The sequence below is a fragment of the Alexandromys fortis genome, unplaced genomic scaffold (assembly GCF_014885135.2).
Source record: "Alexandromys fortis isolate MF-2015 unplaced genomic scaffold, M_Fortis_MF-2015_v1.1 scaffold_262, whole genome shotgun sequence".
NCBI classification, from domain to species: domain Eukaryota; kingdom Metazoa; phylum Chordata; class Mammalia; order Rodentia; family Cricetidae; genus Alexandromys; species Alexandromys fortis.
The window spans coordinates 1,099,110-1,115,805 of NW_026068147.1; the positions used below are offsets into that span (position 1 = coordinate 1,099,110).

A 16,696-nucleotide genomic window follows, 5' to 3' on the forward strand; every position below is an offset into this window, starting at 1 on the left:
GACGAGCACCAGCCCCCCCCCCCCCCCCCCCCCCCGCTTTGATGTTCCTCACAGTGTTAGTCAAGCCGGTCTTGAAAACCTCCTAATCCTCCTGCCTCAGCTTCCCAGTGGTATGGTTACAGGTGTACAGCATGGACCCCTGGCTCTGGCAGTCATTATTCTAGGCCACTAAATTCGGAGTGGTCAGTTCCACCGTAACGTCCTTGGCTCTGTCACACACCTATGCCACTTCGCCCCAGCATCCCTGTGGCTGGGTGGAGCCGCGTGACTAATTTGGGGCCAGTGAATATGGTGCTGGATAGAATCCTTCTCACCTTGTCTTTCTCCCCTACAATTGTACATGTCTATGGGGTCAGAACAATCTAAGAAACCCCTGGAAGGGCAGGACCTCACATAAGAGCCCCACAGCTGCTTGTTCTCTATGGCCCTGCCAGAGTCTTATCTATTTATTTATTTTGGTGTTTCGAGACAGGGTTTTTCTGTCCTGGAACTTGCTCTTGTAGACCAGGCTGGACTTGAACTCACAGAGATCAGCCTGCCTCTGCCTCCCAAGCACTGGGATTAAAGGTGTGCATCACTATATCTGACTTGGTATACACCTTTAATCTCAACACTGGGTACAGAGGCTGGTGGATCACTGGGTTTGAGACCAGGCTAGTCTACAGAGCAAGTTCCAGGACAGCAATGCTTACACAGTGAAACCTTGTCTGAAAGCAAGCAAACAACGTCTGGAAAACAAACATTTTTTTTTATTAAAACAGATTTCTGAACACATTAAGAGTTTAGAATTATTTGTGACAGCAGTTAGCCCACCCTGAATCATCATTAGAAGAACAAATTACAGGGCTGGAAAGGTAATGTTGGGCTGAGGTGGCTCAGAGATACAGCCCCTGCCTAGAATCCCCCAGTGAGGGGCTGGGGTGTGGCTCAGAGATACAGCCCCTGCCTAGAATCCCCCAGTGAGGGGCTGGGGTGTGGCTCAGAGGTACTAGAATCCCCCAGTGAGGGGCTGGGGTGTAGCTCAGTGGTACTAGAATCCCCCAGTGAGGGGCTGGCAGTGTGGCTCAGTGGTTGCTTCACCAGGGCAAGCTCATGGGTTCCATTTCCATCAGCAAAGAAAGGAAACTGAAAGCCAACCCTAACCAGCAGATGGGCTCCCAGAACCCTCAGTTAACAGCACTGAGATAACAGCACTTCCACAGCTACCACTGAATAAGCCTGTGCTGGAGCTCCTATGGTAAGGGCATTGCCAGGCCACTTCCCTCTAATCTTCCTGATGTGCAGAAAAAGGACTTGCTTTCTTTTTGGGGAGGGAGATTTCTCTGTGTAGCCCTGCTGCAGTTTCAGACTGTCCTGGAATTCACTCTGTAGACCAGGCTGACCTCGAACTCACAGAGATCTTCCTGCCTCTGCCTCCAGAGTGCTCAAATTAAAAGGTGTGCGCCACAACCACCTAGTAAGGGAACTCTATTTCAGTGCCTGTTTTCCTAATTCCCATGATAATGAATGGGTTCCAGAGACTGAACTCAGAGCCTCACATCCCCAATCCCATTGTATAGGTGAGGAAACTTGCCACAGTCAAAACTTTGCAAAAGCCAGGACGCTCTAACCTCTGGTCCTCCCTCTACATCCCTTCCAGACATCCAGATAAATGTCCAGCACTGGTGAGGGGTTATGGAATACGTTGTGGCAGGCCTGCCACAGCAAGAAGCTATCTTAGTTCTGGTCTGTCTGTCTGCTAGTTTCTCATCTCGCCCAGAGGTTCTGAATTTAGGGACTCAGGTGACGGATGTTCCTGTCTCAGTCTGCCTAGTTCTGGAATTAGAGACGTGCGCTACTAGGGATGGCTAGTTATTTGAATTTATTTATTTTTTTAACTTTTAATTTTATTTTATATGTACACGTGTTTGGCCTGACTGTGTGTGAATGCACCATTTGCCTGTCTGGTGGTCACAGAGGCCAGAAGAGGGCATCTGAATCCCGGAACAGGAATTACAGACGGTTGGGCGTTACCTTGTGGGTGTTGGGTATGAAACCTGGGTCTTCTGGAAAAGCAGCCAGTGCTCTTAACCACTGAGTCATCTCTCCAGTCTCAGGATTTATACTTATTTGCAATTTAGTTAGCATGCATGTGTGTGTGTGTGTGTGTGTGCGCGCGCGCGTGCACACACACGTAAGTACTCATATGTGAGCATCTGCACAGAACAGAATCCAGGAGGGCACTAGGATCGGATATCCCCTCTGTCACTCTCCACCTCGGCCCTTTGAGGCAAGGTGTGTCTCTGAAACCAGCATTCCTGATTTGATTTGTTGTTTTTTCCTGCAGAGTGGCAGCCTCCACTTCCTGAGTGCTGTGAGCGGGATATGAGGATCCAGAGTCTTCTCAGTTGTCTTTAAATTATTAATGGCTGGGCATGGCAGAGCACGCCTGTAATTTCTGCACCAGGGACGCTGAGAAAGGAGGTTTCTCAGTCCCTCCAGGGCTATAGTAAGAGCTTCTGAGCTGGGTGGTGGTGGCGCATGGCTTTAATCCCAGCACTTGGGAGGCAGAGGCAAGTGGATCTTTGTGAGATCGAGGCCAGTCTGGTCTACAAAGTGAGTTCCAGAACTGTTGCACAGAGAAACCCTGTCTCAAACAACAACAGCAACAACAAAAGAGCCTCTGCTTTGAAGAAACAAAACATTGTCTGGTATGTGAGGCCCTTGAGCGTCAGGGATGTTTCTAGGCCTGGGACCCAGAGATAAGTCAGATGAGGTCCAGGCCCTTAGAAAATCTTTACTGTTTATAAGGACCTAGCCACAAATCAATGTAATATCCTGTCGGAAGTGGTAGATTCCCTGCTAAGAGCATGGGTAACCAAGGGGTAAAACAGATTTCTTCTGTGGGACACAAGCAGGGACTGCTGGCTTCCTATTTCGATGTTCTTTGTTCACTTATCACCAAAGAAACCTCATTGTACTTTACAGTTGTTTCCTGTCCAACCGATACTTCCGCCTCCCCTGCAGCTAGGTAAAGACGTGGGATAAGTTTATTCTAATTGGACCTAAGCAAAAATATATGTTCATTTATGGAGTAGTTCCTAATAAAAGGAGGCAATCCTTTTTTCTCTACTGGGACACCCTCATGGCATCCTGGAAACAGGATGGGATATGTGGGATTCTGGCAGCCATTTTGGGTCCGGCGACAAAGGATGGCCGGAGTGATGAAACCAAGAGTTGAAAGGTGTGAGATTTCGGCGGTGATGCGAAGCGACCACACTTTCTACTTCCGGACGTCTTTTATGTTGGAGATATCTAAGCCACCCTTTGAATTTTCATCCCCTTTCTCCCGGAATGACAAACTCAACACGTTCACTCTTTGCCCCAAGTATTTTCTTCCCGACACTTCAGTAAGTGCAGTTGGCACTGCAACCACGCGCTGGGTTGGTCAGGCCAAAGGACGACAGGCCAGCCGAGCCTTCAGCCTTCGCCTCAGCCCCAACACCCATCCCTTCAGCCAGGCTGCGTATTTTACCTCGAAAACATACGGGAATCCATCCAGTTTTGTCTGTCTCCCAGCACCGTCTCCTGACCTCATCTACATCTTTCCAGAACCTATTTGTGGATCTCAATCTCCGAGCCTGCATCTCACATCCAGGCTGACCCGTAACACACAACTGTCTTGACTTTGCCTCCTGAACGCTAAGACAACAGGCATGCCATGTCCAGATTATATGGATTCTTCTTTTCATTTCTTTGATTTCTTTCTTTTTTCTCCACCCCCACTTTCTTTTTATATTTGTTTTTGTTTTTCAAGACAGGGTTTCTCTGTGGCCATTTTTGATTTTTAAAGACAGGGTTTCTCTGTGTAGCCCTGCCTGTCCTGGAACTCACTTTGTAAACCAGGTTGGTCTCAGATTCACAGAGATCCGCCTGCCTCTGCCTCCTGAGTGCTGGGATTAAAGGTGTGAGCCACCAACCCTCGGCTGCTTCTTTTTTTAGATACAGTCTCACTGTGTAGCTCTGGCTGACCTGGAACTTGATATGTGGATCAGGCCTCGATTACCACGGAGGGGGACTTTTTAAAATTTAAGATTTATTTTATCTTTTAATTACGTGCAGGTGTCTGCGTGTGGGCATATGCCTGGTGCCCTCAGAGGCCAGAAGGGGGCGTCAGAGCCCCTGGAACTGGAACAACCATTACAGACGGTTGGTAGCTGCCATGTGGGTGCTGGTAATCAAGCCTTGGTCCTTGGCAAGGGTAATAAGTGCCCTTCACTTCTGAGCCATCTCTCCAGCTACCCTCTTTACCTCTAGATACATTTTTCAAAGCGGGAGTCAGGGGGCTAGAGATGTCTCCGTGGATAAAATGTTCGCTGTTCAAGCACGAGGTCTGATTCCCAGTATACAAATAAAGCAGGCCCCAGCTGCGTGCACCTGTAAGGCCAGGGCTGGGTGTGTGTGTGTGAGGGTGTGTGTGAGGGTGTGTGCGTGTGTGTGTGTGTGTGTGTGTGTGTGTGTGTGTGTGCAGTGGGGATGGAGAGAGCAGCATCCTTAGGGCTTGCTAGGTAGCTACTCTAGCCAAATTGGTGTGCTCCAGGTTCTGTAAGAGACCCTGTGTTACAAAATGGCGTGGGGGGGGGAGGCGAGAGGGCTCAGTGAGCAAAGGGCTTGCTGCTAAGACTGACAACCCGAGTTCTATCGCTGGGACCCACATGGTGGAGGGAGAGAACCAGTTTCTGCAAGTTGTCCTCAGACCTCCACGAATGCCTACTGCCACTAATCCCACATGCACTCAAGTAAATACATGTGATTTTGAAAATGCAGGGGCTGGAGAGATGGCCAGGGGTTGAGAGCACTGCTGCTCTTCCAGAGGACCCAGGCTTGATTCCCAGCACCCACGTGGCGGCTCACAGCCATCTGTAACTCTAGTTCCAGGGAATCTTTTTTTTGGACTCTGAAGGAACTCACAGGGTACACAGACATACATGTGACCAAAACACCCTCACATATAAAATAAAAATGTAAGCCAATAAAAGAGAGAGAGAGAGAGAGAGAGAGAGAGAGAGAGAGAGAGAGAGAGAGAGAGAGAGAGACAGGTATGGTGGCACAATGGTGGCACACGTCTTTAGTCCCAGCACTCAGAGTAGGCAGCACTCTGGGAGTTTGAGGTCAGCCTGGTCTGCACAGTGAGCTGAAGCTAGCACAGGTGACAGTGATCCTATCTCAAATAAAGTAAGTATATAAATAAAAGCAAACACTAAAGATGGAGAGCGACTGAGGAAGTCACACGACCTGGACCTCTGGCCTCTATACACCTATGTATGAATGTTCACACGCTAACATGCACACACACAGACACACAAAGAACCTGCTTATGGTATAGTCTTCTGTGTCTGTCACTCCCAGGCTGGCCTTGAACACACGACCTTCCTGCCTCAGCCTCCTGAGTGATGTGCCGGCCACCATGCCCATACTAAAGCCAGTCAACAGGGCTGGGATGAAGCTTGGTGGCTGGGCCTTTGCCCTCTGGTGTGAAAGGCTACCAAGCCTAGCCGGCCCAGCAGCTCCAGCATCATGCAGCCCTCCCATGGACCGCACAGGCCCGCCTCTCCCACCCCAGGTGTCACCTCTCTCGTGTCCCTCAAGCACATCGAATTTGCTCCCACCTCAGGACCCTGCATGTACTTCTCTCTGCCTGGTTATTCTCGTCTACTGCTTCCACCATCACAGGGCTGTCTCTGCTCCTTCAGTGACCTCTGACCTCCAAAAGGCCTTCCCTCACTCTCTGTTTCTTTGCCTCCAGAACACATTCTGGATTGATGTATTTTTATTTTATTTTGGTTTTCTGTGACAGGGTTTCTCTGTGTAACCCTTGCTGTCCTGGAACTAGCTCTGATGACCAGACTGGTCTTGAACTCACAGAGATCCGCCTGCCTCTGCCTCCCTCCCAAGTGCTGGGATTAAAGGTCTACGCCACCACCCGCTCATCTTGATTGATGTATTCTATGGAAATATCATACAGGCCCTAAACAGGTGAGCGTGTGACCACCTGAGGTTAAGGCTCCCCCTCATCCAGACAGGAAGTGTGCATAACCCTTAGTTACAAACCATCTGGGTGATAAAGGCAGCCGGATCAGTGGTTTAAAGTCACCCTCCACTGTGTATCTTGGAAGCCAGTCTGGGCTACAGGAGACACTGTCTCAGAAATGCAAATCTGGGGGGCAGAGAGATGGTCCAGCAGCTAAGACGGTTGCTTGCTGCGCTTGCAGGCAATCTGAGTTCAGCTCTCTGCACTCACATCAGACAGCTCACGACTTCCAGGAACTCCAGGTCCAGGGGACCTGATACCTCTGGCCTCTGCAGACACCAGCATTCATATATACATATCCTAACACAGGTATAATTAAAAACAATATGTCTCTTTAAAAGAAAATAGCAGGACTGGAGAGTTGGCTCAGAGGTTAGGAGCACTGCTGTTCTTCCAGAGACCTGAGTTCAGTTCCCAGCAGCCACAGCAGACTGCACACAACTACCTATGAATCATATCCAGGAGCCCTGGGCCCCTTCTGACTGTTGAAGGCACCTGCACACTTGTGGCATACATTCACACACACACACATTCACATGCATATTCACATACACGCACACTCACACATATGTGTGCAAAACTCATCAGGTATGGTGACAGAAGCCTTTGAACCCAGCACTTCAGAAGCAGAGAGAGCTCTGTGAGTTCCAGGCCAGTCAGGTCTATACAGTGAGTTCAAAGCCTAAGGCTACAGAATAGAGATACCCTGTCTCAAACAAACAAACAACCAAACAAAAAGCAAAACTAGGTTGGTGAGATGGCTCAGTGGGAAAGACAGCAAGTCGAGCTTGATCCCTGGGACCCACATACACAAAAGAAATAAATGAATAAAACAACAAAATTTTAAAAATTAAAACGGAACATTTAGGGAGCTCGCAGAAGGAACTACTCTCTTCAGCAGGATCTTGTTTAGGCTTCCAAACAATCATGAACCGCAGATTCGCTCTGGTTTTCTTTGAGATAGGATCCCACCATGCATACCACGCTATGTTAAAACTCACTACACAGTCCAGGCTGGTCTTGAACTCCTGAACCTCCCACTTCTGTCTCCCCAGTGCTGGGGGCACAGGCATGCTCTGCCACACCCTACCTGGGGATTTCATCATAAATGCCAGGCAGATCCCAGCTCCAGACATGCCACCTGGGTGACCCTGAGGAAGTGTCCCAACCTTTACTAGCTGAGTCCACGCCATCTGTGAAATGACAGTGATGGCTTCATGGGGCTCAGCCTTGTGCCCACTCGGGAAGAGGCCTCTTTGAAGGCTGTTATTACTGGCTCTGGGAACAAGCCAGGCCTTGTGGAAACCAGCCTGCATAGTCAACACTTTGGTATGGTGGTACACACTAACCCCAGCACCCTGCAGGCAGAGGCAAGTGGATCTCTGAGTGTTTGGGGCCAGCCAGATCTACCCAGAAGCGTCTCAGGCCAGCCAAGGCCTGGTAGTAAAATCTTCTCTTGTAAAACCAAATCCCCAAATAATAATCTTGAGCCAGGGTGTAGCTCAGTTGGTAGAGTGCTTGCCTAGCATTTCGTGAAGTCCTGAGTTCAAGTCCTAGCATTGCATAAATCAGGTATGATGGCACACACCTATAATTCCAGCATTTGGGAGGTGGAGGCACGAGGATCAAGAGTTTAAGGTTATCCTTGACTAAGCATCAAGTCTGAGGTCAGCCTGGGCTACATGAGAAACTGTTTCAAAGCGAAATCCAACTAGATACTATCTTAATGCTTACCTCTTCGGCCCTCACAGCTAATATGAAGTTAGCCCCCATTTCACAGATGTGGAGAGTGAGGTATCCTAGAAGAGTTAATGACGAAGTTTGCCATTTCCCAAGAGCTCTGGGGACCCCCATATCCACCTCTCCCATTCCCCAACTGCTCTCTGCTTGAGGGTGCAGATGGGGTGAGGGGGGGGCTTTTGTTTAATTCCCTCCCCCTCCTGAAGAGTCAGTAAGCGACCGTGTTTCTGCCTAGAATACTAATTGGCCCAAGGCTTTTGTTTCTGGTTAGGGGGGGTGGGGGCGGGACTTTCTGGTCAGAGAGGGGCTGAGCTTTTGGGACTGGGGCATGGACTTTGAAATGGTGTTGACAGCCAGAAGTCATCATGGGGACTGTGCCTAGAGAAAACTAGATGGGAGGTTCTGGAAGAGGGGTTGTCAGGGGACATGGGGGAGATTCGGCCTCCTCCACCCTTAGACTCACAAACACAGGCAACAACTGTCCCAGGACCTCCTCCCTCTGACCCAGGGGTCCAGGGCAGCCCTCCTCCCTCAGACCCAGGGGTCCAGGGCAGCCCTCCTCCCTCTGACCCAGGAGTTCAGCCCTAGCCTTCCTCCCCAAGACCCAGGGTTCCAGGCCCCCCTCCTCCCTCAGACCCAGGGGTCCAGCCCCAGCTCTCCTTCCTCAGGCCCAAGGGTCCAGCCTCAACCCTCCTCCTTCTGACCCAGGGTTCCAGGCCCGGCCCTCCCTCAGACTCATGAGACAGGGGTCCACAGTGCACAGCTGGTGGATGTTTCCACAGAGACTAAGCAGGATGGGGGAGTACTTCCTGGGTCCTGAGTCAGCGAATACCCAAGGGAGTCTCAAGGTCACATTTCTGGGAAGGTCATAGCCACCCCCTCTGTATCCGTTCCCCAGGGGGCCCATGGCACCATGCCTCTTTCCTTTTCCCTCCCCCTGGGAAGCTGGTACATTCCTGGGTCCTGCCTGAACCCCCCCTCGGCCCCCCATCAATGGCGGAGTCCGAGCATCCTTGCACAAAGCATCAATTCTTCAGCAGATCAGCCTTGTGAAGGCGCCTGTATTTGCAGGACCTGGGCATAAGGGTCCCAGCTCAACCTCCCTTCCTCGGCAGCGAAGAGGCCCAGTTCCTCCCTCACTCAATACCCACAAGTATAGCTTCCTAGTCCCCTAAACCTCGGACTTAGACCCCAGCTCCTCCTCCCTCAGACCCAGGGGTCCAGCCCCAGCCCTCCTCCCTCAGACACAGGGGTCCAGACCCAGCTTTCCTCCCTCAGACCCAGGAGTTCAGACCCCAGCCTCCCCCTTTAGACATAGAAGCACAGACCCCAGCCTCTCCGCTCTGACACAGAGGTACAGACCCCAGCCTCCCTCCTCAGACACAAGCGTCCAGACTCCAGCATCCTCCCTCAGACACAGGGATACAGACCCTAGGCTCTTCTCTCAAATGCGGGAACACAGACCCCAGCCTTCCCACTCTGATACAGGAGAACAGACTCTAGCCCTCCTCTCTCAGACACAGGCGGCTGAACCCCAGTTTCTCCTCTCTTGAAAACTTTGGACCCCTAAACCACGATCCTGCCTTCTGTCCTTTGTCTACCGAGTGTCTGGAGACGAGGACCCTAGATGGGGGCGTCCAGGGGTGAGTCAGCGGCTTCACACAAAGTCCTCCCTGTGGCCCCCACGTTCCTGGGATACTCGGGACTCCCTGGATTCCAGGCTTCTGGCCCAGCCAGGGGGCGAGGAGTCCCTCAGAGGGTCACCCTGAGCGTGGGGTTCCCGGAAGAATGCAAGCCTCCATTGAATTCTGCTTGTCTAAGTCTTTGCCTCGTTACCCTTCTGCTCCTTGCTCTATGAAGACCTGGCAGCCCACCCCACTGCCCTGTGTGTCCACAGAGGGGCCTAGGTGCCCGGTGTCTACAGGCAGAAACCACGGGTGATCGGGTTCTGGTGCCACGGGCCGTTGGATGCTGGCGGGACTGGCTGCATCCAGCACACCACCCCAACACACATACATACACCCAGAGAGAGAGAAAGCTGCCTTTGTGTTCCCCAAGTCGGGGACAGGCCAGGCTCGCACGACATTAACCCACCCCTGGGCCCTAGCCCTGCTGGGTCTAAGGGCTTGGAATCTGTAGTGGAACCTAACCTTCACCCCCACACTCCGGGAACCGGGCATCCAGTTCATGAGTGGGTCAGGGGCCAGTGATAGATATCTCCCAAGACCCATTCTTTGGGGTGATTCACAGCGAAAGGAGGTCCCTCTATGTTCTTAGTGGCTGCTTAGAATTGTTAACAGGGAGAAGTGAGTCACCCTAGAAGGGAAACTTAACTGGGGAACAACAAAGTCCCCCTCCACAGAGCTTCCCAAGCCTTAAGGACCTCTTTATTCTTTCTTGGAATCTAAATACCAGCTTTCCCGGCTTCCTTCTGTCTTACCCAGTTTCCTCCTGTGCCCCCCCCCCCCCGCCCCCAACCCCGTGTGCCTCTCTGAGTACAACTGACCTTTGGCATATTTCTATCCACCTGGACCCTTTTCTCTCAACATCTGCCTTATCTTCCTCTTCTCATATTCTCAACAAATAATGAGCCTGAAGAGATGGGACACTTTTTTTTGAAAGGCAAAAATATAGGCTCCAGTCTCCCAATCCTGCTGACTGGGAAAGGAGATGTAGTGACCTCCTAAAGATGGGTGGTAAGGGCCCTTCGTAAAGATCCTAAAGATCCGATAGGAAGAAAGGAAGGGAGGGAGGGAGGGAGGGAGGGAGGGAGGGAGGGAGGAAGGAAGGAAGGAAGGAAGGAAGGAAGGAAGGAAGGAAGGAAGGAAGGAAGGCAGGCAGGCAGGCTGGGCATGGGGGCACAGGTATGTAATCAATCCCAGTACTTGGGAGCCTGAGGCAGGAGGATCACTACGGGTTTGAGACCAGCAGGGGGGCTACATAGTGAGTTTAAGCTCAGCTTTTTGTATATAGCGAGACCCTGTGTCTAAAAAAGGGTTTGGGCAGTGGTAGCACGTGCCTTTAATCTCAACACTTGGGAGGCAGAGGCAGGCAGATCTCTGTAAATTGGAGGCCAGTCTAATCTACAGAGGGAGTTCTAGGATAGCCATGGATATACAGAGAAACAAAAACAAAAATAAAACAAAATAAAAAAAAAAGGACAGACAGACATCTGGATATTGAACAGAAGGGCCCTTTGAGGACCATGTTCCCCGGAAGGGGAAACTGAGGCCCAGAGAAGGATAGATACTGACATTAAACAATGCCAGAGAAGACTGACTGCCTGGACCAAGACCCAAGCCTGGAGCTCTCCCCTTCTGTTTATAAAGCCCCACAGCATGTAATTTAGAGGTCATTAACAGAAGGGATTAAGGTGCCAGGAAGCAGTGACTTTAAAATCAAACCAGGGACAAGGCTTAGAGTTACCTCCCAGAAGTGCCTGAGATTTGAATCCCAAACTGAATAGGATATCAGCTGAGGCTACATCCAGGTTCTAAGCATCCAAGGGCTCAGGGGCTGCATAACCCCAGTGGGCAGAGATTTTATGATTCCACATATGTCAAGGCAACAGTTCATCCCCATCATTGAGAATCTAGAACCTTTTCTGTCTTCTTTCTCTTTTCTCAGCACTGGAGAATTGAACCTAAGACCTCTCACATGTTGGGCAAATGCATTGTCACTGAGCTACTTTCCCAGACCCTCACTGGCTGCTAATTCTAGGCAAGTAATCACTGAGCCACACTCCTATCCCCTCATTGGTGGATTCTAGATACCTATTACTAATAAGCTTCCTCCGTAGCATGCACACACACACACACACACACACTACACACATCCTTCTTTTTTGTGCTTTTGTTTTGAAACAGGACATCACTAACTGATCCTGGCAAGTCTTGAACTCATGCCTCAGCATTCTGAGCAGCTGGGATTACAGGCCACCATGGCCAACCAAATTCTAGAAACAGGGAAGTGTCAAGGTTCTAAAGACTTCCAGCATCCTAAGGGCGTCAACGTTCTAAAGAACCTCAGGCTCTTTGTTTATTGACTTGCTGGTTCCAGGATCCTATGAGCCTAGTTTTCATGAGTAAGAACAAAGAGAAATCAAAATGGATGGAAATATACCAAGAGTCCCAAGCTCTCACCTGGGAAACTGGGGCATGCCCGTTGCAGAGGGGGGACTGGGGAAAGTTAGGAAGCAACTGCAGAAGTCTACAGAAGAAAGGCAGAACTTCTGAGGTCGGCTCTGCCCCCCAGCCTCGACCTCAGCTGCAACCCTTGAAGTGGCAGGTGTGACCACACTCAACTTAGAAGCTCTCACATCCTCAGTCATGAAGTTCAACACTGTCACTTGATAGAACTGGAGCCAGTTAAGAGGGCTCCCAGCCCTGAGTCACTTGTTCCCAATTTGTCTCTCAACTCCCTATAGGTGTCCTCAGTCCAGCTTTTGTTCCCCAGCCACCTCCCCATCACGTATTCTTAGGCAAAGTAACTTGACCCACCAGGGAGGAGTGTCCCGTGGCAGATATGAGACTCATAGGGTTCTAAGTGTGAGCGTTCAGGTGACATTTCCTGACCTTGTCTCCAGCCTCAGGGTCACCCTGTCTTGGGGGTCTTTAGCATCCCGCAGTGAGTGAGGAAGACGTGTGCACGTCCTGGAGGGGCTCTTCTGTGAAGTGTGGCCTGGGTGTGTGAATGGGTGGGAGGGTTTGGGGAGGCATTTGTGGAATCCACGTGTGTGCCCACATGCCAACATCCCCTATTCCACTTCACACATCTATATGGTCGCTACCCTGACTGACTCCTCTTTCCAGGAGCAAAGAGGGATACTTTGATGGAGGATGTCTGGGGAGGGAAGGCAGAGTCGGGGGGGGGGGCAGAGGGACAGTGGAATAGGAAGAAGAAAGGAGGTGGCTAGGTGGGGAAATGGGTGAATGACAGGGGACAGAGAGCCAAGGGGATGAGGCAGATGGGGGACAGAGAAGGAAGGAGATACAGGGTGTCAAGGAGACAGGGAGAGAGATGGTGAATGGGGACATGGAGGGAGGGCAGTAATGCAGGAGACGGAGCAGAGTGAATAGGGGATGGGGGGCAGGCAGAGTGACCCAGGAAAAAGGGACAGAGGTGGGGGACAAAGGGAGAATGGAAAGACGGTAAGGGGGAGACCAGGAGAAAGGGGGCAGATAGAAGGAAGGACAGGACTTGAAGACTGAGGAACAGAGGACAAGGGTGGGGGTAAAGCAGAGAGAGAGAGAGAGAGAGAGAGAGAGAGAGAGAGAGAGAGAGAGAGAGAGAGAGAGAGAGAGAGAGAGAGAGAGAGATCTAAAGACCAGGACGGAAGGACAGTGGGACCGGCTTGGAGAAGGCGGGCTTGGGGACACGGGGGGGGGGGGCTCAGGGCCTTTGTCCCCGCGGGATCAGGGCCTGTGCGGGGTGGGGGGGCTGCGGCACGGCGGCCGGGGCCCGCGCCCCCCCCCCTCGCCAGCGGCTCCGGGTTCCTGGCCCGCGCTGCGCTTTGTCCCGGAGACGAGAGTCTCCCGCAGCCCCCACCCCCCCGACAAGCGCATTGTTCGGGCCTCTGCAGGCCCCCAGGCGACCCGGCTGTCACCGCGGCGCGACCCCCTCCTCAGATCCACTGCAATACGCACACCTCCCTCGTCATCTCGACATAGCCCGCCGACCCGGCCCCCACCCCCGTCACCCTACCTGGCCCCGCCGCGGCCGCCCACAGCAGCAGCAGCGGCCACTGGAAGCGCCGGGCCCGGCCCATGGTGCCGCCGCCACCGCCGCCGCCGCCGCCGCCGCCGCCGCTCGCTCCCGGCCCGGCACCTGCACCTCCCGCGCCGCCGGCCCCGCCCCCGAGTTCGGGCCCGCCCCAGGCCCCGCCCACTGCGCGCCTGGGTGGGCGTGGCGTCGACTGAGGGGCGGGCCCGGGACGGGGGCAGAGAGGCCCAGACAATGCGGGGAGAGGGAGGACCAGAGCGCGGACGGGGCGCGCAGCAGGGAGGAGGGAGCACAGGACAGAGGGCTGACTGGGACGCGCGGGCTGGGCGTGAGCGTGACGGCGTCGTGGGAGCCATTGGGGGCGGACTCGGGAGAGTGGAAGGTCGGGAGGGTCGTGTGAAGGTGCAAAGGTGTGCGTGCGTGTGCGCGCAGGCGTAGCTAGGACGAGTGGGGCTCCCTAGACGATGCTGCACTGGAGACACGGGAAGATGCGCAGGCGATGTACCGGAGTATGCGTGAAAGATGCTTGAGATATGCGTGGGAGAGGCGCGGGAGATGCACGGGGGAATGCATGGAAGACGCAAGGGAGATGCTCGAGTTTGTGCAGAAGATGCATAGGCGACCCACAAGGGGGGTGCGTGGGAGATGCTCTGGAGATGCGCTGGAGGGCGATGCTCGGAAGCGCGCGAAGATGCCGGGTGCTGGCATGTGCTGTGAGTGTGAGCTTTGGGGGAGAGGGTGTGATGCGGCAAAGGGGAATGTGAGCATGTGAGCAGGTGAGGCTGGGCAATGGGTGGCTGGGCAGGTATGGACTTCTCAGGGCAGGGCATAGAATGGAGTCAGCTCCCTCCCCTCTGGTCTTGACCATGAAATCTCAAGTTTCAGCTTTGTTTCCCTGGGAGGGGCCCCCCCAGAATGCTAACAGGACTGGAAGGAAGTCTCAATCCTAGGCCCTGGGGAGGGAGAGGCCTCTGGGGCGACCTTCCAGGTGTGGCATCCAAACTCTGCACCCTTCTCCCCACTGTCTGGTCCAGTATGTGTCTCTCTGCCTTTCTGGTTCCATTCCCCAACCTGGAGGCTGACTCACCCCTCCAGATTTTGGTCCATTCTTTCTCTTGGGCGAGGGTTCTCAAACCCGCTCCTGTGGACACCTGAAGGCCTGGAACAGGCTTGTGACACATAGGATCCAGAAGAGTGAGAAACTGGGATGGGGGGGGGGGAGCTCTACTTCTCACAGTACTCAAGGACCACAAGTAAACAGGGTCCACCTAATGTCTATTCTGGAAAGCTCTGCTCTTTAATCTCCATCACCTCAAAACTGTTGTATATCCAGGTCAACCAAGGGTCATCATCACACAACACATCCTGCCCAGGTCCCAGCCCCTAGCATCCTCTTTGTCATCAGATCCCAACTCCTGTGTTCCTGGGACCTGGGACTATGCCTCCCAGCATCCCCTCTGACCTCAGGGCCAAAACTCTCAGCATCATATCCCCAGGACCATGGCTCCCAGCATCCTCTCCATCCTCCAGACCACAGCTCCCAGCATCATATCCCCAGGACCAAGGCTCCCAGCATCCTCTCCATCCTCCAGACCACAGCTCCCAGCATCATATCCCCAGGACCACGGCTCCCAGCATCCTCTCCGTCCTCCAGACCACAGCTCTGTATATGACTGCAGACCCACAGCAGTCAGCAGCCTCCTTCTTTTCCTGGTCTCAGCTTACCACTTAGATCAAGTCGGTCACCCCCGCGACTTGGGTGAGGTGAGAGTGAAGCATGAGACTGTCTCAGGGATTCTTGTTCAGGGTGTACTAGCCTGTTCTCTGTTGTCAGTAACATGATGACAGAGACTGGGCGAGGAAGGAAGGAAGGAGGTTTCTTTTGGCAAACAAACTAGGGGCTGCCTCTGCTGATGGCCTTCCTGCTGAGAGTCCTCAGGATGTCACATGGCAGGAGACAGGGAGCACACGCGTCTCTCCTGGTCGCTCACCTTCTTACCCAGCTGCCAGTGTTCAGTCATGAGGGCTCCACCCTGATGACTTCATTGATCCTAAGCAGCCCCACGGGCCCCACCTCTGAGCACCATAGTTGGATTAAGTTCCCATCCTCTTAATGGCTCACAGGGGATTGAATTTCTCCTGTGTGTGTGTGTGTGTTTGTTTCTGTGTGAATATATGTGTGTATGTGTGTGTCCTTGTGTGTGTGTCTTTGTGTGTTTCTGTGTGAATGTGTGTTTCTCTGTGTGTGTTTCTGTGTGAACGTGTGTATATGTGTGCATGTTTCTGTCTTTGTGTGTATATATGTGTGTTTCTGTGTGAACCTGTGTATATATCTGTGTCTGTGTGTCTCTGTGTGTGTGTTTGTGTGTTCCTGTGTATACCAGCTGTGGAGACAACCTTAGGTGTCAGTCCTTGTGGGGTGTGTCCACCTTTTCTTCTCTTGGGATAAGCTCTCACTTACTAACACTTATCAATAGTCTAGACTACCTGGTCAACAAGCCCCGGACTTCCTCCTGTCTCTGTCTACAGGCTCCTGGGATTAAAAGCACATACCACCATGCCTGGCTATCTTTCACATGGGTTCTGGGACTCGAACACAGGTCCTAATGCTTGCATGCTGAGCACTTCACTGACTGATCCAGCTCCCCAGCCCAGGGTGGACTTTCAACATAGACATTGTTGGTATGCACTCAAGACCCACAAGGGGGTCTCTCCTAGTGACCTTTTCCCTCCTAATAGGTGGGCTTCCCCTCTATTAGTCTCTAGCTGATGTCTTCTTCCCCGACTTGTGGGCACTCTGGGAGGGACTGGCATCTTTCGTGGGAGGGCAGGTCATGGGAGAGTACTGTCCCTTCAAGGCTCTCTGTTCATAGGGTTTTGGTGCAAGTGACACAAACCCCAACCCAGCTGGTGAAGGAAAAATGGGTCGAGTGGTCTGGGGACAGGGTTCAGGGGATGGAGCGCTTTTCCGGTAGGCACAGAACCCGGCACTATTCCCAGCACCACAGAAGCCAGACATGGTGGTGCATGCCTGTATTCTCAGTGCTCAGGAGATGGCCAGAGTTCAAGGCCAGCTTCCACTGCGTAATTTGGAGCTAGTATGGCCTCCACGAGGTCCCGTTTCAGTGAGGGAGGTGATCTTGCCTATGAGTTTCCTTCAGTAGC

General features: G+C 52.7%; 1 protein-coding gene across 1 annotated transcript in view; it reads right to left on the minus strand.

Moving 5' to 3' along the window:
* Cadm4 (cell adhesion molecule 4) overlaps positions 1 to 13,641 on the minus strand; it is a 21,421-nt gene extending 7,780 nt beyond the window's left edge. Inside the window, exon 1 of the mRNA XM_050127099.1 lies at positions 13,514 to 13,641. Within this exon, the coding sequence (XP_049983056.1) occupies positions 13,514 to 13,577 (64 nt within the window). The 5' untranslated portion in view covers positions 13,578 to 13,641. The remainder of the gene's footprint in view (positions 1 to 13,513) is intronic.
* Between the last annotated feature and the right edge of the window lie 3,055 nt (positions 13,642 to 16,696).